Genomic DNA, 23,117 nt, shown 5'->3' on the forward strand with positions numbered 1-23,117 from the left:
TAGCACACACAATGCCTGTCACTGCCAAAATAGTCAGGGATGCACTGAAATGAAAATAAAAATGAAACACTTGGCCGAAGGCCGAATACAGAACACCGAACATTGCTTCTTGCATTTCTTCTATTTATTTAGCCAATATTATTCACTATTGCATAAACTGAATGGTCAAAATGTGCTTTTTTACATTTTGTCTTGCTTTTCAATATAATTTAATATAATTTCAAATAAAATTGAGCAAAACAAGTAAATAAAAATATATATTTTTGAATAGCCTGCTATAGGTCTATAACTGACTTCTGAAAGAATGTACTGTACCCCTACAACAAAACACTTAAAAAAGTGTCATTCAACATTATAAGCTAAAAATATGAAAAAACAAAAACTGTTTGAATATTATAGGCTACACTGAAAATGATTCAAAGAAAAAAAAAGCTTTATTTTATAAAAAAAATGATTTTGTATTTTGTTAGCCACTTATTCTATTGACTTTTCAAGGCAAGACCCTGTATGTGTGAACTAGCTTTAAAGTTAATGTTGGTACTAATTCTTGACATACATTATCTGTCCAAAAAACGTTGACTCAACAAGTAGTACATTTACAATACGCTTGATAAAAGCATTAAATTGTTTTTCACTATTGGGACGTGCAATTGACCATCTGACTGCAGGTTTGCAGTTTTGCAGTACTTGTTTTATTTGATTTCTAGTTTGTTAATCACTTCCCCATTATTCTTATATTCAAAATAGCTGTTGTACCTCATGAATGCAGCTTATTATTTTCATTGTATTCACAGATAAAGTCATCATAGATACAGTCAGAGATACAGTCAACAACATACATTAGACATAAGTTTATGCAGTTTGATTAGTTCACTATTACGGTTTTATTGCTACGGTTTAGAAATTTGTAAGGCCATATTTTCAGGGATGCCAACTTGTCACCTATCGGCGAAATTCGCCGTTTTGGATCCAAAATGGGCCATTATTGTGATTCATGTAGATTCAATGAGTTTTTGAAAATGGGGGTGAGGGGCGTCTGTGAGTCTTTGGACGGGGTCGTGGTGAATGAAATTATAAAAATCATGTCCAGGTGTTGTGGTCATGATGTCAAATCACTTGCCAGTTTGCGGGTTACATTTTGAATGCTTTGCAAATTGAGCGCAAGTACTCGATTTGTGAATAAATATTAAATGTAGTCGAATTACGCAGCAACTCGGCTGCGCGTTTCTGACTTACTATACAACCATCACTAAGCAACAGGTAAAGGCGCGCTGGTTTGTTTTCCTTGAAAGGAATGGAGCAGACCCAAGAAACATAATATTGGGTAAGTGTGTTAACACACTGTGACAACCGCTATCACTGTCGTACTGGACAACTAGTTGTCTGTCACATCACCCGTCAATCGCAGTTACGTTAAATGTGCTAATAAAAGCACGGAGCTGATGTCAAACTGCTTCATGATGTTTTGAACAGCCAATCTATCTACAGCTGCGCTGAAGTATAATGTGATAGTCTACAAGCGTTCATAGACATTTCTTGTACAACATAATGTACGCATGTGAGTTTTGCGTTTGGTTTTTAGTGCAACATTTCTGATAGTATCACACTAAACGTTGTTAAGCAAACAACTTGTTGTGCAAATAGTATAACGTTACGAGTTTGACAGTTCATTCATGTTTAGAGCAGTAACTGTAAACTGTTGCATGAACAGAGCACCTTGAATTTGCTAAAACAGAACTCTGTTTTTGTTTATTTTCATTTACTATGGTTTTTATTGTGCATTCCAAGTAAGATCATTTACACAGTTGGATTGTTTTGATTAAGTAATAATAACAAAAAAATACAGATAAGTAACACCGTAAACATGATTTATGAAAATTAACGAAAACCGTGTTATCTGGTTTTGCAAATAACCTCTTCATGATTATGTGCACTGAATAATATGAAATTCAAATTGTAATAATTATATATATATATATATATATATATAACAATGTATAAACTATGACTATATATTATATATAGCGTTGGGGGGGTCTCGCATCATTGTCACCTTTTTTCACCCCGATGAGTTTGCATCCCTATATTTTCCCGTCAAACCACTTCTAAACTATATAAATGTCCATACAGATAAAAAGTCTTGACTTTTTGGAATTGCAAACCTATTATTGATCCTAGTTGAGTGATTTGGTTTTGGGAATAGATGGTTTCTAACAACATGCCCTTTTGGACTTGCGCAATTTTGTACGTTATGCACAGATAGATACTATTGTGTGGATTGAATACACAGCCTTCATAAGGCCCGTACGCTTTACTCGGAGTATATAAATCTCAGAAGGAATTTCAAGCATTCATTTATTTCCTATAGTTTTCCCTTCAGTGCACTTAATTACTAGGTCCTTTTTCATTGTAGCAACAGTCCTTGGTTGCTGTAGCAAGCAGTATCTCTCTTCTGTCAGGGTTCAGCTGTTCAAGCTCCCTGCACATTCAAAGTATGCAAACAAATAAGCAAAATCAGTAGTAGACAATTTGTTTTTGCATAAGCTTGTGGTTGTTACTACGTGAATGACTGGGTCATTTGCACCATCAGCACTTGATCAGAAGGTCTTGAGTGACATGCATTTTCAGAAGTATTTTGAAACTCATTGTTCACTCAATCAAATTAGAGTCTGTTGTTTTGCTTCTATGCTTTCGCTGTCACTTTGATGCCCTGTCCTCATGCCCTATATCCTTAGTATAGATCGTCTGCTGCTTTAAAAGTCAATGATATTGAGAGTGGATATCACTGTGGGCTGTGGCTAAAGCACTTGTCTTTGTTGAGAACCGGGGGAATTTTGTGACACTTGACAGCGCCGGGGGTGTTTAGGTGGTTGTGTGTTTATATTTCATGGAGGCAGTTCATCGGGTTCAGATGAATTACCTGAAAAAGCTGAAGAACCTGTTAGATGATTGGTGGATCAGCTGAACTTCTAGCCACTGTGCACATTTGATATTCAAAACTCTGTCACTCGTGTGGCTTCACATGAGGAAGTGAGTTGTATGGAAATCCCCATTCATGGCAGTTCTCTTCCTCCAGGACATAAAATTTTATATTTTTATAATGTAAATATTTAAATAGTCGTTAATCGCAACATAATTTAGCCTGAAAACATATGAAGAGCTCTTTTTTTCAAAACGCTATAAATCCATTTTAATAGTTTTCATGAAAATTACATTTTCTTTTAGCTAGACCAATACATTTTGTTAATATTCAATTTATTCTGTTAAAATGGTTTGTTGGCTCAGTCTGAACATGTTAAACAATGATTGTTAAATGAAACGACAATATTGTCGATTATAAATTCAAAGGCTACAAATCCATCCTTTTTTTCAAAATTTTTTTTTTTTTTTTTTAAACAAACAAACAAACAAGAGAACATGAAACATACTCATCAGGGACTCATACTATAAATTAATATAAATCAAATAAATGCATATGCATGAAATGAATAACAGCCAAATAAAATAAATAGTAACAAACTTAATAGTAAAATAAATATTTTCAATTTCATGTTTCAATATTTTCCACCACATACAACAAATAATTTTAAAATAACAGATAACTAATACCACTATCGAGCGAATTCTGATTGGTCGAAAGGACATGTCGCATTTAGGCTAAAAACAGGTTCGGGACTTATAGCGCTTTGGAAAGAAACTGCATCTTGCAGTACATTTTAAACAAGGAAATATAGCCATTTGGCATGAAACATAGATGAAGCAGTGAATAGGTTTAGTACTGTTTAGTAATTTTAGTAATGGCATGACATTTTTTTTAAATTTGGTTTTTAATGCGTTTTGGAAAAGAGCTTTTTATATGCTGTTGCATCACTTTTTATTCGTGTTCATTTGTGAATCCCAACGAGATTTTAGATGTAGTTGTTTATTAGCCCAAGTTTGCTAAATGATTTTTGAGAAATCTTGTTACCCAAACAAATTCGATCTTCATTGCTCCGCCCTCGAATAACAAATGCTTGCTCGCTCTTTCTCATTTTCCATCATGTAAACGCCCCCTATTCTTGCTGATTTGCTACGCGAGTGTTACGGTGTTGCGGGATCGGTTCAATCTGCTTAGGGTTTGGTTTGTTCGAAATGACGGAATATTCCATTACTGCAGAATAAAATGTCAACCGTAAGAAATTTTTCTCTTCCGTGTATTCCGCGGAATGTAAATAAGTAGGCGTGGTTAACTCTACCTCTGCAAATTAAACGTCATTCTGAAAAAATCAAGTGAATTAATCCACCTGTAACAAATGAACTTATCAAACAATCTTTTGACCTTCTTTCATTCTGTAGTTTATTGATCAGCTCCAGTCCAGCCCTCCTCTCACCCCTAGTGCTCGTGCAGGGATCTGCGCCAGCATATAAAAAAAAGCTCATTCTCAACAACACAATTGCTCATCTAATAGAGAGTGAAGATCGATAAAGACCTACGGTACAGACCTCTAAACACCAGTTTATAAGACTAGTCATATACTGTACTCATTGTTTGTGCATATTCATACTTCATTGTTCACTTTATATCTAATACTAAGGGCTTAGTTCAACACATTGGTTAGGAGCAATTACTAATTCGCACCACTAAGGAAAACGTGATTTGGAAATGTATTGTCAGTCAAACATGCAGAGAAATTGACGTGTATATATACCAATACAATTTTTATTCATGCACAGCAGGTAAGAGGTCACAATCTTTCATATTTTCCCTCTGCTAATTTTATACTGCTTATAAACAAGGAACGTAAGGAGCAACAGCTCGGGGCTTCAGTAAGTGAATCTATATATATCACAGACCATTTCTTGTCCCATTGCTCACCATCAGTGACTCTGTGAGAGCATTATTCCATCACAAGCTGACTGTGTGTTTTTGCGCAACTTAAATCGTTTCATCAGAATATTCATTACAGTGGGGCGCATTGGGTGAGCGGGAGCAGCTACGCTGGGTGATTTTATTAGGAGGCCTCATTTATTTTTTCCCGAAAGCAAAACGTAAGGCGTAAAAGGCAAAAATAGGCACTGAAAATCACGAACAATGGTGTGCGATCTGTGGTATGACCATTTATCAAAGATAGTATGCGTTTAACAACACAAACACAGGATGCTCTACTCTTGCCAAGAGACATTGTGACAGAGGTTGAAGAATCTCAACCAAAACCTGTTCACAAAAATGCCATGAGTCAATCGTTCTCGTGTTTAATGTTTGCTTAAACAAGTTGTTAATTATTTAAGCCCTGTTTTTTCTTTCACTTGAATGGTCTAATTCTGTCTGATGTTCAGAAAGCGTGCTGCTGTTGTAAACCTCTCTGCTGATGTGAGTGCTGGTGTCTGACACGCGGTGAGCCGTCTGTATGCGAGCGTAAGTGGCCGACAGCTGGGACGCTGGCATAGGCTGAATGCTGCTTCAGATTTCCATCACAGCTCTCTCGGGCCTAGAACCCTTGATGTCTCCGTGCTTTGCTTTGAAATGGTATTGATCTTTTTGCTTCATTTGCCTCAAGTTAGTGATTCCCCAGCAGGGGTGTGTGCATACTAGGGGTCACTGAAGTAGGTTTCAGGGGGTACTTGTTGGGATTTCAGTTTTGCATCACGTATAAATAACTCTATCTGTTTCCCAGACTGCTTTAGTATGATGGAAAGCTTTTTCCCGCCACGATTCATGAAATCATAGTGAAAATAGACATTTTTGTTTGTACTTCGTTCGATGAATGTACATTTAAATAATGCTAAATGAATGATATTGGTAGAAAATAAGAAACACATGTACGTGTTTCTGGTACTCGATAGGGCTTTGGAAGTTTACTGAACACACGCTTGTGCAACATTTTTTACTCTCACCAGTTATATAATTTAAAGGAAGTACAACAGCCTACAACAGGCACTAGCCTCTTGACATCACTTAAAAAAAAAAACGTGTATGACATAATTTCTTTGTTCATTCTATTAGCGCCTTCATTGTTTAGCCTTGAATAAGTGCTTCTGAAGTATTGCACCATGCAACAGCACAAAAATAAAATGGGCCTTATATTCTGACCCTCATTATGTTTAACACTGAACTCCCTTCACAATCGAGGCCCATTCAATGGCATTATTCTTATCTCTCATGTCCCCTGGATTTTCTCTCACTTACACTGCCTTTCTTTCGATGCCCAGTTTCGTTTGCCTGCGATTTATTCTCTTGAACTATCTGGAGCTACTCTGTAAATGTTACAGAATGATGCTGCATAACAGTCTGTTGTTAAGTAACTAAGATTTATACTGTGGCCTTGCCAGTGTTTATTTTCCTGTGAACCTTGAAGCTGTGCTTTAATGTTCATCTCATGGTTAATGACACTCAGTTTGAGGTAGGCAGCAGAAACAAGAGGTCAGAAGGGGAAAGGTACAGAAAACAAGTTCACTAACCTGCACTGCTTTAACCCACAGTGTCGTTTCCAATTAAACTTTAACATGGATTTTTTGCACTTTTGTAATCATTATTAGTTCCTGTTAAGGCCTTGTATTCAGTTTTATGAGTAACTGTTTATAGTGCTGGATTATACTTTGTGTCACAAAATTGAAGTAGCATCAAAATTGCAACCAAAACTTCATACAGCAATATGAAATATGAAAATTCTCTCATAACTCCCATGCCATTTCAAAATTGAATGGCTGAACACAAGTAAATCATTTTATATTTAATGGGCCTCATGTTATCTTATAGAGATCAATGTGGCGAAAAACAGTAAGTGCGTGGTTGACAAGTATACTGTAAATTTGTCATATGGTCTGACAGCACAAATGTAATAAAAAAACTAACAATGAAGATAATCATTTCTTATAAATGTTAATAATATAAAATACAATTTTATTAACACTTTGTTTTCTTAAATTTGTCACTATATTAGGACACATGTACAATATATTAAACTACCCACATACATAAATATTTAAAGTAATGCAAATGACTCTTCAATTGTAATACATTTGCATAAAAATAACATATATTTGGACAATTCTGTGAAAATGTCAACATTACCATGAATTATTTTAACGAAAAAGTTTTTTTTGCTATGATACTATGGTATGAAGAGGCATACCTTCTCTATTCATTGGGCATTATTGCTTCAGGTTTGTGCATTTTAATTCACAGAATTCCTAGAAAAGTTTGTTGTCTCCTGTGACCTTTTTTGTCACATCCGTAATGCATGTTTATTTGTTCATAGACTGACATTTTTCTGATGTTTAGACTATAAACATGGGTTTGGTCAAATATAAGCAGATGGTTAATATATTTGTTACAAATATCCATTCTCTGAGTATTTTTATGTCACGTCCATAACTCTGGAATTGCCGATTTAGTGTATTTAGTCATCGATACCTTTAAACTGTTCTTAAAACAAATTATAATCTTGTTCCTATGATAAATTATGGGAAGAATGTTCCTTCTTGAAGCCACAGTTTTTAGAATCCGCCGCCAGACTAACTGTACACATTTTGAATCTAAATGCAGTAGTTGTTCTATTAAACCACTTTGTATTCAATACTTTGGTTGATGTCTAACATATAAAATGTATTGTCTACATCTGAAGTGTTACACTCAATTTACTTTTTTGTAGAATTTCAACATTTCTGTGCGATGGTGAATTTTCATACGCTTGTAATTCTGTCTGTTTTGATTTTATTAGCTCTCGCTTTAAATCTCTGTGCTGTGTTTTAAAACACTGTGTTATTTGGATGTGGATTCCATCCCCTAAGCCCTGGAACCTGTTCAATTTCCTCTCCCTTCACACCTGCCCCTCCCGCCTTGCTTAAACCGGTCTGCTTCATCCGGGGCCGGGAACACACCGCATGCCACGCTGATGTGTAAAGAGCCGTCACGCATCACAGAACCTTGCATAATACAGACTCTTCCCATCCGGAGAATCAGAATATTCCGATTGCATTGGCACGCTTGTTTTCCGAGGAAATAGAATTGAGGGCAGATCCAGTGGGAGACGAGAAGATGAGGCAGATGAGAGAGAAAAACTTTCGATGACTGTTTTAAATAGCAGTCTCTACTGACTCATAGTGGGGATGTGTAGGAGGACGACCTGAACACCAAAGATTTGCATCTAGTTTAAGGTGGATAGGCACAAGCAGCTTGTTCCTCAGTTTGTGATTGGGTACACAAGTTATCTCTCAGAACTGTCGCATACTGATGCGCTCTGATTGAGTTGTCAGGCGCTGATGTGAGCGATTGGGGCAGATAAGGGAGAGCAAGGCATCACTGTGTTATCTGATACACGCCGTGAGTCTGTTCTGCCTGTGAGAGCCTCTCGACGAGTGGTTGAATGTTTTCAGACAGGTTGTGACAGCCCTTAGCCCTTGGCCTGATTGTCTACCACACCGGACCTGAGGGGGCGGGGATGGGTTACATCCGTCCCCGGCTTCCTGATGGTTGAGCGCCCCTGGAGGTTGCATACAAATTTGCCATTCTTTAAGGCTTTTCACACTGCACTTAACCCCGGGTTATCTTCATTCTAAACCCCGCATTTAACCCCGGGTAAATGAACATTTCACACTTTTGTTTATCCCGCATTAACTGGGTTATGAAACCATTCTCCAAAGCAGGGTTAGGACCGCTTTTGCAGAGTTAACCCCGCATTGCGTTGTCAAAGGTTTGAATTGAAGCGGAGGCAGAATGATACGACTAGAGGCTTAGCAACGGACACCCAATCAAAAACTGAACAGCACTTATCTCATTTCACAAGCTATGTATGGTCGCAGAAACTCTGCACGCTGGGTAAACAATCCTTTGATTTTTTTATGTGTTTGGGTAAGTAATGTCTTAGGAGGCTTAAAACAGCCAAAAGGGATTTCCCGGATGTGGAGCAACAAGGTATTTGTGTATTTAAAGGGACCACGCACTATTTCCACTATTGTCAGTTTGACACTGCAGTCATGACTTTTGATACCGCAAATATTCAAATAAGAATATTAACCCAGGGTTTAGTGATGTACAGTGTTAAACATCATGTGATGAATACCCAAGGCTATCTCTTAACCCCCGGTAAATTATTTGCAGTTTGAAACCTGAAACTGATAACCCAGGATTCTGTTTACCTGGGGTTAAGAATAACCCAGGTTTAAGAATTACCCGGGGTTAACAATTTCAAGTGTGAAAAGCCCTTTTGCCATACATTAGACCCAAGGGTGTTGGGCCACAAAATGTGTAACGCAAAAAACAGGGTACAGTCAAATACTTTTGCTGAAAATTGAACTCTGAAATGTTTTTGTCTACTGTCATAATTTCTTAAACTATTTATGGAATTTGAATGAAATGAACACAAGAAGGAAATGCATCTGTCTTGCATGCTCAAACATTGTCATACTCATTTAATATCAAGTCTTTAATGACACCATAGATATTCTGCGATATTACAGATTACTGCGAAATGTCTTCCATTTTGACACTGCTTTTGTTTGGACCGTCTCCAGAATCAGTCTCGAGAGGGAGTGGGTGGGTGGCCGGGGGAGAAAAGTGATGCTATAAGCATGCCGAGGCATGGTGACAGCATGTTTCATCTTCGAGGTCCTCTTGAGAGAAAGGAGGGGAGTAATCTTGACTGCCACTGTTTTATCTCTAGTGCTGGAGAAAGAAGGAAAAACACATGCACGCGGCTCCAGTGCTACTGTGACAAACCATAATCCAGCCAATCCGCCATTGACCGTAGGCCACAGAAGAAAAACCTTGCAGAGATCTGGCTTCCTGGCTGTCCATCACAGTTTGTGTTTGGAGCCAAAAGGTTTACTCGGGCAATCCAGTGCTCGCACCGCTCCGAGACGAGTGCTTGGCCTTTTCACGCTTCAGGAATGTTGTGGGTCACGCGGAACTCCACCATAGGGGAAATGCACCGCCCTATTCCACTGTTTGGAAGAGACCATAACATGTACTATGTAACCAGTTGAATTGCTTTACCAATTGTATACACTGGACTATGTCTACACAGCGCATTATATATACTCACACTGTGAAACACTTTCGTTTCATGCCAACCACCCCTACATCACAAGAGTTGTGGATTCTGTGGCTATATGACTGATAACTGCCTAGTCACTTCCTGTTTCACACAACATTACAAATACACTCACAGTCAGAGCTGCACAATTTAAAATGATATTCACGGTTATTATGCAAAAAAAAGAATCGCGGTTATTCAGTCACTGAACTTCTACAGCACTGTATTTCAAAGTACGTTATTCGACACTCCACCCCAAAAATGATCCATTTCTGAGGGTAGTGTGCTTGCTGTTAAAACATTAATATTGTGACTGTTATGCAATTAAATAAAATTCACATAAAAATGTGATTAATTGTGCAGCCCTTCTCACTAGGGTATCGGTTCAAATTACTCAAGTTTCTGTGTGTGTAACGGTTTTAGGGTCGCGGTTTCAGTTCGGTTTGGTTTGTGCTATGTTCAGGGAAAAGGGACTACTGACAAATAAAAATAAGAACAAACAAACTAGCTACAAGTAACACCACCAATAAAACAACAGAGCAAAGCAGAAAATAAAATAAGATACCGTGTATATACAGTATACCTTTTAAGGTGTAGAAATGGATTAAAGTAAACAAATAAAACCTAACAATGCATATGTACAAATTAAATAAAGATCTCTAAGATATCTAATATTCCTGCTGTCGCTTTAAGAGGAATGCAACAGATCCAGTACACTGACGCAGTACAAGTGCGTTGTTTTTTGTCTGTTTCATACGTTCACTTAAGACATAACCTACTATGTTTGTTAAGATAATCGGGGCATGTTATCCAACTTCTTGTGTGAATTTGTCCTTTTAAGCGCAAGACTTCAAAGACAACTCAATATTTGCGCCATGTCTGAGACATTCCTTTTGCATCATCTTGCACTTAAATGTTTAAATTGGCAAGGCTTGAATGAGTTTAGTTTAAACGGCAATATGTGCTGTTCGGGTCTCACCTGCACTTGCGCGCTCACAACGCCCGGGTGATCATCATAAATCACTGGTCATATTACAGCATACGTCAATCCTATTAAAATTTGTCTACGTAATTTGATTTGAAGGTATTAAATGTGTATCCATCAACAAAAATACATTAGCTGAACTTTGTGAATCTCTTTTATGCATTAAAAATTTTACGAACCATATTATAAATGCGTTGTCAGATTTAAGATGAGCCGCGGTCCAAGCATGTGCCGAACCGTTGGTGGACAACCGTGCAGTTTATTTTTTTACCGATACACCCCTACTACATACTTAATCTTGCTGCTGGTATATGAGTGCACTTGTCTTGTCTCAGGAGCTTGATCAGGTTTCCGCTTGCAGGACTGACACACCTGACCTGTGTTATATTTGGCTGGGTCTCAGAAAACTGGATGATTTTTTTTCATGCCTAAATCTGTGATTTACGCCTTTGTTGTTTCTTTCAAATGTATGGAACAGGCACTTGAGTTCTCTAAAATGACGAGTCTTGATGTATCTTTGTTTTATAATGTACTGCATGCATTTCATGTTATCATTTCCAGGTAAACTTTTATTAGAAAAATGTCTCATTTGCATCTTTTTCCCTTCTGTAGTGTGGAGGGGATGAGAAGAGAGTGGACAGCAGGACAATCTATATAGGACATCGGTCGGGTCCGGGTACCGAGGCCTTCATTCCCACCAAATTCTGTGACAACAGGATCGTGTCCTCCAAGGTAACATTTGTTTTTTGTTATACAGCAGATTCAAAGGCGCGAGCCGGGCCGTTGCTTAACCTCTCTGCAGGCTAACAGCATTAGGGGTTTGCTGGCTCCCTGCTTGTAATTTCCCATAGCTTGTAATTAGCAAGTATTGTTTAATGCCATGGTAACTGTGCCTCGGCGTTAACACGTAGGACAGACGTGTTAGCGGCAGCATGTAGAGAGTATGGCTGCAGCATGCTTCTCGCAAGACCTGGTGTTCAGCCACCTGTTTCTCCAGGTGTGAAGAAAGCTGGCGGAGCCCAGACACTCCTCTCTATTCTCTCGTTTCTCAATTCTTTCAATGCTGTCTCTTCACAAAGCGTAGTAAATCCTTTTTCTCCTACGCATGTTGGAGTGCCCCTCCCATCCGTCAGAACACCCTAATTTGGCTGTCAGAGTAGTGCATGTGATCCTGCACAGAGTTGCAATTAACGTTCATGGGGTTGACTCTATACCCTCCCTTAATGTTGAGCTTCCTGAATCTCTACTTTTAGTCGAATGTAAAAGGATTGTTTTAGAAAGGGAAGGAATAGATTTATAGAGTTGTGCTGTGGCTTCCCGTGATCAATTCTTCGCTGGCACAGAACTGAAAGCCCACTTTAATTACCTGCACTGTGATGTTTGAACATCTTTATACATCTGCTTTGCATTTTCTCACTCACCTTTTCCTCCGGGTTGACCCTTGGATCCAGTTTTACCAGTAATCCCTCTGCAGCTTAGAGGTTCAAAGCTTGCGAATGTAAAAGCTTGAGCACGCTCCAGATATTGGATAAAGCTTATATAACAAGAGGAAATCGATGGGAAATGACCTGATATGGTTCAGGACAGATTTATTTAATTGGCGAAAGATGCTTTTCCCACATAATATCACTATATATTCCCAAGCCTTGTCATTTTAGCTGGCTTGCAGTGTGTGGTACCCATGGCACCTATTGAAGCTATAGCTTAGACAAAATGTTGTACTGTTAGAAATGATGATGTATGACTTTTATCCTATTGCCGTTGCTCCAATCTGCACTCTCTAGCTTTCCTCACCCTTGGTGATCCATTATTTAGCTGTGATGGTTATATCAGGTGGCAAGAGCTGTCCACCGTCCATTTTCCTGTCTCTCTCGCTCGCCCTCCCACATGCAGTATTTGTGCGTGTTCTCAGTTGTATCGTGGAGTATTTCACTAATGGGAAGTTGAAATGAAATTGCAGTCATGAGAACGGTGAACATAATTTTTTTAATCCAAAACTTTGTTTTAAAACATTGTTTTTCTATTTCACATATAGGTACGGTGCATGCAGTTTTTATGACCTCATTAGAAAGGTCATTGAGGACAGCATGGAGTATTTGCATATTCTCGTTCGCATGCTAAATAGAGAGGCAGAGAAGCGGCGAGACGCAAATGTATCAAGTGGCGGGTTGGCTTTTCTGGGGTTATCCGAACGGTGGCAATACGTCGCTAATCCAAATCAATGCAGTACAAGCACAGAGAGCCGCCACCTGGTCACACACATCAGAGAGCTCTGGAACTATTGAAGTCATCCAGCTCCCTCTCCAAAAAAAACACAAACACATGGGCTCATGAATATTGTATGCCTTCAATCCTTTCTTCAGCCTTCCATCAGGACGTGGTCTTACACTTGCATTGCTTCATTCACCAAATTTGCCTTGAACATTTGCTTTTAGGGAATAAGTCGGCTAAAATAGAAACTCTGTATGATTGTCTGTCTTCTGTGGAACACAAAAGGAGTCATTGTGCAGAACATGTTTCATACAATGAAAGTGAAGGGGGACTGGGCTGTCAAGCTCCTAAAAAGGACCTAACCGTACAATAGTTTATAATACAGCCCCCAGCACTGGATGTCTTTTTTAGTGAACCAACCTAATTCAAGCCTTGCAGTCGCTGTTATTGAGGATTTAGTTGTGTTATATGAGAGGGACATCCAGAATGTGTATAGGATACAGTACGAAGGACTTTTGTATGAGTAAACAATAACAGAAATTAGGGCGGTTTAACCATTAATCGCATCCAGAATAAAAGTTTGTTTTTACATAATGTAACAATATGTCTGTGTACTTTGCATATACATTTTGTTTTTATTAACACATACACTGATATATTTAATAAAGAAAAATAAAATAAATAATTTTAATTGTATTATTATAAATAAACACATATGTTTATTTCATAATAATATTTACAAAATATATACATGTATGTTTTCGTAAAACAAGATAAATATGCCAAGGGCACAGGCAAATATTTTATAAACACAAACTTTTATTCTGGATGTGATCATTAGTTTAACAGCCCTAACAGAAATGCAATTTGGGGTAGATTTTTTCTAGAACATCTCTTAATAGCTTATTGATTAACATCTTGTTTGTCTAGTCACAGTTTAACGGTTATGTTTCCTTTCTTACTTCTCCAGTACACCGTGTGGAACTTCCTGCCAAAGAACCTATTCGAGCAGTTTAGAAGAATCGCAAATTTTTACTTCCTCATCATATTCTTGGTGCAGGTAAGTGTATGCATTATCCTTCAGCATCCCCAGAAACACAAGCTGGGTGTGTGGATGAAATGATGTTTATGTGTGACTCATAGCTTGGCTTATTCTGTCCGTGCTAATCTGGTGCCATTAGACTCGTGATGGTGGAAGAGAGAAGAGAGACAGTAAGATGAGAAAGCCTGTGCTTCGCTCCATAAAAGCGCATAGAAATTGCCTTCGTTAAACTAGAGAGTGGAACAGTGTAAACAAGTGATTCTGTTTTATGCTGTGTTTTTGTTATAGTGGGTAAAGGTGGATTCATGATGACCATTTGGACTTGCTGTCAGGTGCCTGTGAAGAGAGACATAAGCGCATGAGTGCTTGTCACATATGTCTACTAAATTGCAGTCATATGTATGATTTCAAGGCAGTATAAATGTTAGGAAGTATATTTGTTTCATTCCATGTGATATTTCCTAAGTCACTAATATTGCACTTGATTTTGAAAGCATCACTATGTCAAATTATTGACCGACCGGGTAGTAATGCAGCTGACAGCAATTTCAGACAGCCATATGTTTGCCTTCAAAGCCACCCACCATGCATGATGTGACGTGATCTGTATGTTTGCGAAAGACCGATAGATCATCAGGTGCTTGCCCAGATCTGTTATGCGTCTGGCATGCCTCTACTAATCCTGCTTTTCTCTAGGGGGTCTCCTCCGCCTCTCTGACTAGCTTTCTCCACGCAGCCCGCTATTATAACAACATGAGGGGAGACACACACAAACAGCTGGCTGTCACACGCTTAAATCGCCAGCCTCCGAATAGAGCTGCACAATTCTCCTGAGACTCTTTGCAAACGCAACATCACACCTTCTCTTTCTCATCCATTTTTCCGTTTCTCTCTGCCTCTTTTCCTCATTGCTTTGTTCCACCCTTACCCTTCTCTCTCTCTCTCCCCCACGCAGTCCTCTGCAGCACAGCAGTGCTTACGTCAGCAGCCAGGAAGCCCTCTGTAGTTCTTTTGAGCTACAAATAGACACTGGCAGTTAAAAAAAACCCACCCGAGTGCTAAATATAGCACTGCGTGTGTTTGCCGGGCCCTGATAGGAAAAGAGATGGGAGAGGAGGGGAATCTCTGTCTCTCACACATTTTGACACGCATTGTGCTGGAATGTTCTGAATACCTGTGTGTGGGTGCGGGTTGGATAATACGGACGAGGGGTTGCGCTAACAAGCAGTTAAGCCAAGTGGAAGTGTAACCAAAAAAAGGATATTAGCACATAAACTTGAGTAAATGCAGTTGAGAGAGTGTGAAATAAGTGGAGATGACTGTTTGTGTATGAAACTTGTAGTTAATGGCATGTTTAATTTAGCGTGAATAAGAAAAGAGGGTTAGAGGTTAGGATTGTTCAGACTCAGACTTGTTCAGACTTGAAGCCTATACATTTATAATTCTGCGTAAGTTATGGGGATAGTTTACCCAAAAATGAAGAAGTGAATGGGTTCAGCTACTGTTCGGTTACCAACATCTTCCTTTGTGTTCTGCAAGAGAAAGTCATACAGATTTTGTAAAACATGTCAGTAGACGATGATAGAATATTCATTTTTGGGTTAACAATTCCTCTAAAGTGTTCCTCAACTGGATAGGAATTACGCTAGGAGTGAAAAGGTTATGTGTTTGATTCCCAAGAAAAATACATATTGAGTGAGTTTACATGCAAAAATCAGCTTTAAAAGGAAACCTGTTTTCATGCTTAGTAATAAACTGGTTACGCAGAAAATTGCATTTGCCGGGTTTCTCGCATACAGTGACGTCACCGTCGACGGTCTGTTTTGTAATTAAAAATGCAGCGGGAAAACGGTCAGAAGCTGTATTTTTATATTTATTCTCGTATCCGCAGTACCTGCATATGCAACAATAGTTCTTCATTTTGACAATTCTACATCAACTGCATGATTCAAGAGCAAGTTTTATTCGCTATTTTACCATTACTTCCGTTTGGGACTTTTACTACTGCGCTTTCAGACATGCGCACATAAACAAGACAGGAAGTCAAACAGGTTTGAAATGACAAATGCATGATGACATAATTACAAATTTTTGTGTGAACTATCCTTTTAAATACACTGGGAGTCATTTCAGACATATTTTAACTGCTACCTGACTTAATCACTGAAGTAAACCAGCACATTCTTTTTAAACATCTAGACGTCTTTCCAAAACCCCGCCTTTAAAAGGCATTCCAGTAAACCCGAATGCACATACCAGAACACTCAAACCCGAACACAAATAAACCTGCCTGCACTTCAGTCTTTCATTTTCATTTGCGGCACATTAAATGCCATCTACTCAGCAAGCCGCATTGTTATTCACACACGTGCAGCACGATAACCTCTGTAAGCAGCTTGGGCGGTAACTCATGTTCAGAGTTAGCTATGGGAATTGGCTCCCTCGAGGTGGTGGTTAAATGGATGTGTTTTGCGTACAAGTAGCAGAACTGGCGTGGTGGGTCTGGCAGTGCTGACGGGGGTGGGGTGATAGTGGCGTATGACCGTAAAATATGACGGCAGGGAGGCAGTTCATCAAAGACAACGCTGTATTTCATTACAGTCACTGACTATATCAGTAATGCTGTTTGTTATAGAGCAATCCAGGTGAATAGGCTCTCGCTGTGTGCTCATGTGTATTAAGGACAGAAACTGGGGAAAGCACAGGACAGACTGTCCTCAGTGGTTTGGGCAGCCTCTCACTTAATATTTTTAATCGAGCGGGATGCCGCAGTCGGCTCCATCCATATGGGCCTTTATCAATTTATTAAAAACAAAAAAAATGTGGAGGACCGCTGGCCCCAACAACATTCATCACCTGCAAGAGCCATGGGTGCATTAGCACTCTTTCTGCTGACCAGATCCCAGACTCAGCCCTGGCTCCTGCCGTGAGGGCCAGAAGGAAAAAAGCTTTAAGAGAAGAGAAATACCTGCCTCAGGGGAAACCACAGACCATATTCACAGGAGCAAGTGCGTTTGAGCTAGTTCACTATTGCTTGCAGTGTTTTTTTTTGAGAGAGAGAGTTTACTATGTGAGACAATGAACATCATTGAGACAAACAATGTTGTGTATGTTTTGCTGCTGGTGTAGTGAGTTATCATGAAAGCTTTTTTCTCTAAACTGCTAAGGGTGGTGCAACTTAACAGCTGTCAGGAGACATGTGGCAGCTAGGAGATGTGTTTAACGCTTGATTGACCGCAGTGGAAAGATCTGCGTTCGTGGGAACTTGCACACATATTTCTCACGGTGTTGCGTTAGCATATCCAACAGGGCACGGTTTGAAAATTTGTTGACGTGGGTGTATGTGCATTGTTCTGCAAGCTGTAACTTGAGCGAGCCTGCGTGTAAGAGACCCTGAGAAAGGCCTTCGTTTTCTCTTTTTATGACGTCTTTCTAACGAAAAGGAGTTTGGGGATTTTAAGCAAGAGGGCGGCTCTCTTTCGAGAGAGCTTTTCATTGGGTAAAAAGCTGAGTAGGCCATTATGAAACATTAATAGGGTTTTCAAAGTACAATGAATATATCTTAGGATACTATGCCATCGGATGTATCGCGATACCAATTATTATCGCGATGCTGTTCCATGTTCATAATACAAATCAATACTAAATTTCCTAAATGTCCAGATCTAAATTCATTTTTTTTCTCTAGTAATCTGTATAATACAGTGTTATATTACAGTATTACCAAACTTATTTAATGTACACTTCAATATTTTATAGTATTACAATAAATTGTAGCTAATACTGTAGTATAATTTAATATCTACTATGATAAGATCCAAAAACACTAATGTCTAAGAAATTTTGTAAAGTTTACTGTAGTAAAAGTAAAGTACTCTAGAACATTTAAAACGGCCAGTAGGTGGCAGCAAAGGTGTCAATGAATAATGTGACTTTTACAAAAAAGGCTGATTTATGCAAGAACAAAGGAAGTGTCTGGAGTTATTCAAAACACGGATTCAATTAGGAAAGAAACACTGCAAAGATTCAAATTAATATTTATGTGGATATGCAATATTACTTATGGTACCACAATAAACAATAATTCTGCGGGCCTAGTAAATATCACAGAAATAAACAGCTACATTAACTTAATAAAATATTTTGAAATCATTTATCTGATTTTTTAGTGGGACATGTTAAAAATGGATTAAAATCCTACATAAATATACAAAATTTACATAAAAATAAGTATTTAATTAGCAAACTATTTTTATCATACACTTAATAGTTTGGGTGAATTCTAATTGAAATATTTTGAGTTACTCAGATTTTACTTAAATTGAATCGGTATATTTAATTGATTTCACAGCTTTAAAGTTTACTACGTTTTTGTGTGTAAATTGTTTCACGTAAAATCACAGTTTTCCAGACAATTTTTTTGCGAACCATACAACCCTCTCAAAAATAAAGCGGGATTGGGGGTATTATTAGCTTTAGCTTAACCCTTTTCATTATTGTTTTTTTTGGTGGAGTAGAAAGATGGTTCATTTCAATTGCTTCATATTTTTTTTTAATGAATAAGAGACACAATCTTCTGTTTTGATTTCACAGGGTTTAAATGAGTGTGATGCATTATTGCTTGTATCTAAAACCAGTTGCAAAGCAGCTAAGATGACGTCTCATGGCAGTTTGTGAAGGTTCAAAAGTACAGTATGTTCATGTGGAAATTGTAGATGGGCTGTTGAGGATTAGATTGAGTAAGAGTTGGTTGTGTGTGTGGGATAATGAGGATTATTAACTCTGAGCTGAATTACTCTGGACTTGGCTTTCACCTTGTGAAGTCCTACCAGCTTTACACTCTCTTCCTACAGGAATTTTAGCACCAACACGCCACACGGCCTCTTTGTGTGTGTGTTTAAGCGGTTTTCTGCAGTGGAGATGCTGCGCTCTGGTTGGCTAAACTGACTGTGGCGTGCAGTTTTTGCTCTGGTCTCTTTTAGCCCGGCTCTGTGGGGTTCTGTTTGTGGAGGGAGATACAGTTTGTTTTGTCCTGGCCGTAACTCAGTTTGGGATAAATGGAATCCGAATGTTCATACCCCTACGATCCCAAGTTCACACCTATCCACCACACAGAAACATAGACATTTGCAATTATTGACTGAAGATTACTGTCTTATGTTAGGGTTTGTCTGGTTCATGTGTGAAAAAACACATGTTAAAGATAAACTGGTTGTTTTACACTGTCAGGGTTGTCGTGACACATTTTCCCTTAAAAATTAAACAAAAGTATTGTTTATATAACTTATCTTGACAATATCTGTACATACCTTACAAATTACATTTATGCATTTAGCAGACGCTTTTTTCCAAAGTGACTTACATTGCATTATACTATACAATTTGTTTTTAAGTATGTGCAATCCCTGGGATCAAACTCACGACCTTGGCGTTGCTTATAAAGCTTGACCAATTAAAATACATTAAATGTTTTACCTTACTTTTAATGACAATTAAATAAATATTTTTTTCATGTATTTTTATCTGCATGAAATGCTGCTGAAAACAATTATAATTCAAAAAATGTAATAAAGTTATTCTGGGTGATCTTCATTAAACACTTATGTGTATATTACAGTGTATATAAACTCTGTGTGTGTGTGTATATATATATATATATTTTTTAATCTGAAGTATCTGATGAAGTTCACATGGTGTGACAAAGATGAAAAAACATATTTATTTATTTTACAAATATGGCAAATATCTTTGACATCAAAACTGACTCAAGTAGCCCTAAATTCAAACTGCTTTATTACATATTTTCATATTTTTTGTGTGTTCTCTTCTTTCAGGTGATTGTTGATACCCCGACCAGCCCTGTGACCAGTGGCTTACCTCTGTTTTTTGTCATCACAGTGACAGCCATTAAACAGGTTTGTTACATTAATAAAGTTCATTTAGTGCCCCCTTCTTTCCATCTCTTTTTCCCTCTCGTTCAGCCCAGGGCCTGCGTCTCTCTGCCCATCACTACAGCACTTATGTTTTATAGCTGTGTGTCAGTTTAAATAATGTCGACCCTGGACTTGAGTCCATCTGAACTGGGGTCAATCTCTCACACACAAAGCAAATGATCAAGGGGCTTGTGACAACAAGGCAGACCTCGCGCAGCTTTAGATGTATTGTTACGGGATCGACTTTTTCCAGCGGTCCGCCCGCAGTCTTTTTGGAAAAGCACAATAGAAGGTGGACTTCCTTCCAAAAATCTGCGCGGCCTCACACTGAGAGGGGATCAGGCTTTTATTGAGCTTTGAAATGGACGCCCAGGGGGCAACGTATGACTTCAAATTACTCTTTTAACTCAGACGTTTGCTTGTTTTGCTTGCTTGTTTTACTTGCTTGTTTTACTTGCTTGTAAGCAAATCGAACGTCATGAAAACCACATGCATTGTGGCAATTTCTCAATTGTTACATTGTTACATTGGAGAAATGTGTTTAGAAAATGCAGTCCTCTCCTGATCTGCTATATTCTCTGTGTTTCAACACACCATTCTCTTTATCACATTCGATTGCTTAATCTCTTTCCCCAGGGTTATGAAGACTGGTTGCGACATAAGGCAGACTATGAGGTGAACAAGTACCCGGTTATAGTGTTAGAAGACGGACGGTCGGTGAAGAAGGAGAGCGAGAAAATCAAGGTACGTTTCAGTTGCCGCGCCTCAGTCAAATCCCTCAAATAACCGCCACAGTGGGATAAGGGTGTGGCAGGTTTCCATACTTCATCTGTGTGCAATAGAAGTATTCCCTCTAGAGCCATCCACAGCAGGGAGAATTTCATTGCCATGTATGGAATGGAACAAATGCCCCATGCACTGTTAAACAATCAGTGTCCCAATAATATTCTTGCTAGTACAGATGGGCGATCATTATTTTTTGTGTTATAGCCAGCCATAGTTTTATACACATGTTTCTGACATATTTCACCATATTTTCTGGCAGGTTTCTGTATTGATTTTACTTGGCTGTTCTGCTTAGCAATCTCATAACCAAACACTGTCAGTCCCCCTATTTCTTTTCATCATATAAATAATCACTACAGATGGGCCCGTATAAAGATTTATTTGCTGATAACAAAGTATTGATAGCTACTGTAGTTGTGGTTTTCCTGACAAATTTAGTACTTTAAATACTAAAAACATCATTCAGTATTAGAATTATTATCATGATGCTGAAATTAAAATATCATTCATATCTTCCCATACTAAACTGCGTTTGCTTCAGTTACTTAACATGATGTGATGGTCCAAGACAGTAACACATTCGTTTTTGATCAAGGAAAATAAAAGATGTCTATGTGGCTTAATTTTCCTTAGTCTGTCAATGCTAAATTGCTTTTAAAGGGACAGTTCAGCCCAAAATTTTAATTCTGTCATGAATTACTCACCCTCAAGTTGTTCCAAACATGTATACATTTCTTTGTTCAGTTGAACACAAAGAAAGATATTTGGAAGAATGTTAACCACTGATAGTGCTGAGGTACCATTGACTACCATAGTAGGAAAATCTTTTGGATAATCTTTTGTTCCATTATTATTTGAGGAATTTAGGAAAGCAAACCGTTGGCTTTTTCACTACTGTGGTAGTCAAAGATGTCCCAGGACTGTCAGTTGCTAACATTCTTCCAAATATCTTTCTTTGTGTTCAACCAAACAAAGACATAGATGCAGGTTTGGAACAGGTTTGTTAATTAATGACCGAATTGTTTTGTTTTCTTTGTTGCAAAAACTTGTGACAGAGAAACATTTGTGGATCTTGAGAATGACTGCAAAAGACACATCTGTGATTGTGAAGTTCAGTGTGTTTGTATGCTCAGGTGGGTGATGTGGTGGAGGTCGTGGGGACGAGACCTTTCCCTGTGACCTGATTCTGTTACAGTCTACTCGAGAAGACGACACTTGTTTTGTCACCACAGCGAGCCTGGATGGAGAATCCAACCATAAAGTGAGCAAATCCAGCACTCACTCATCTTATCACCGGTCAACTGCTGTTCAGTGATGCTCGCTAATGCAAAATGATCCTTCTGAATAAACCTAATCAAAAGACCTACAGACTAAAATAAAGGCTTGAAATAAGAACAAGTGTGTCCTTTGGGCCAGTTTTAGGCCACACACTGATTGTACGAATGTTGTATCTAAATTTTATTCGAAGAATTATGAATTCTGATACAGTTTCCCTTTCTCTCATTCATCCGAATTCCTTAAATAGGTGTCCCAGATCTCATCGTCATCCTTCTTCTGTTTCTCATCTCTCTACTACCGCAACCGTCTCTCAGTGACATGTGTGTTTGTGTGTTTGTGTTAACCTGCAATGCTCATTCGCCTCTTTTTCTCGCAGACTCACTACACAGTTCCAGACACGGAGAGAGAGCTGCAAGATCTCAATGCCACCATCGAGTGTGAACAGCCCCAGCCTGACCTCTACAAGTAGGCAATCCATGCATAGCATGTTATACATGCTGAATAAAATCACACACCTACCCACAATTTCTTTCTCTTCCACCGGTGTTTAACTCATTTCCATATGGATCACTGTTAAAAAGGTCATCTTAATTTAATTGTAATGGGGACAGAATATAAATGTGCTACAGGTTCATTGGGTTCTGCATATATTACCACACACAGAGGGCAAACACATGTTAGATTTATACAAATAAAACCAAAATGCAGTACATTTACAAGTAAAAATAAAGATTTTTTTAATATAATTGATAATGGAAATCTATATAATGTTTTTAGCAGAATACATTTATCGATGAATTAAGGAGCGATGCAGATTTCTGTTAGAGCAAAACTGTAAAATATATGTTATGAACTGGAAAATTATAAAT

General features: G+C 38.3%; 1 protein-coding gene across 1 annotated transcript in view; it reads left to right on the top strand.

Annotated features, from left to right (window-relative positions):
- atp11c (ATPase phospholipid transporting 11C) overlaps positions 1-23,117 on the top strand; it is a 55,401-nt gene that overhangs the window by 13,751 nt on the left and 18,533 nt on the right. The window contains 7 exon segments of the mRNA XM_056769082.1: positions 11,611-11,730; positions 14,180-14,269; positions 20,086-20,166; positions 20,821-20,928; positions 22,104-22,125; positions 22,128-22,231; positions 22,625-22,713. Of these exon segments, the coding sequence (XP_056625060.1) occupies positions 11,611-11,730; positions 14,180-14,269; positions 20,086-20,166; positions 20,821-20,928; positions 22,104-22,125; positions 22,128-22,231; positions 22,625-22,713 (614 nt within the window).

This window comes from Triplophysa dalaica, chromosome 16 (assembly GCF_015846415.1).
Source record: "Triplophysa dalaica isolate WHDGS20190420 chromosome 16, ASM1584641v1, whole genome shotgun sequence".
Classification (NCBI taxonomy): Eukaryota; Metazoa; Chordata; class Actinopteri; order Cypriniformes; family Nemacheilidae; genus Triplophysa; species Triplophysa dalaica.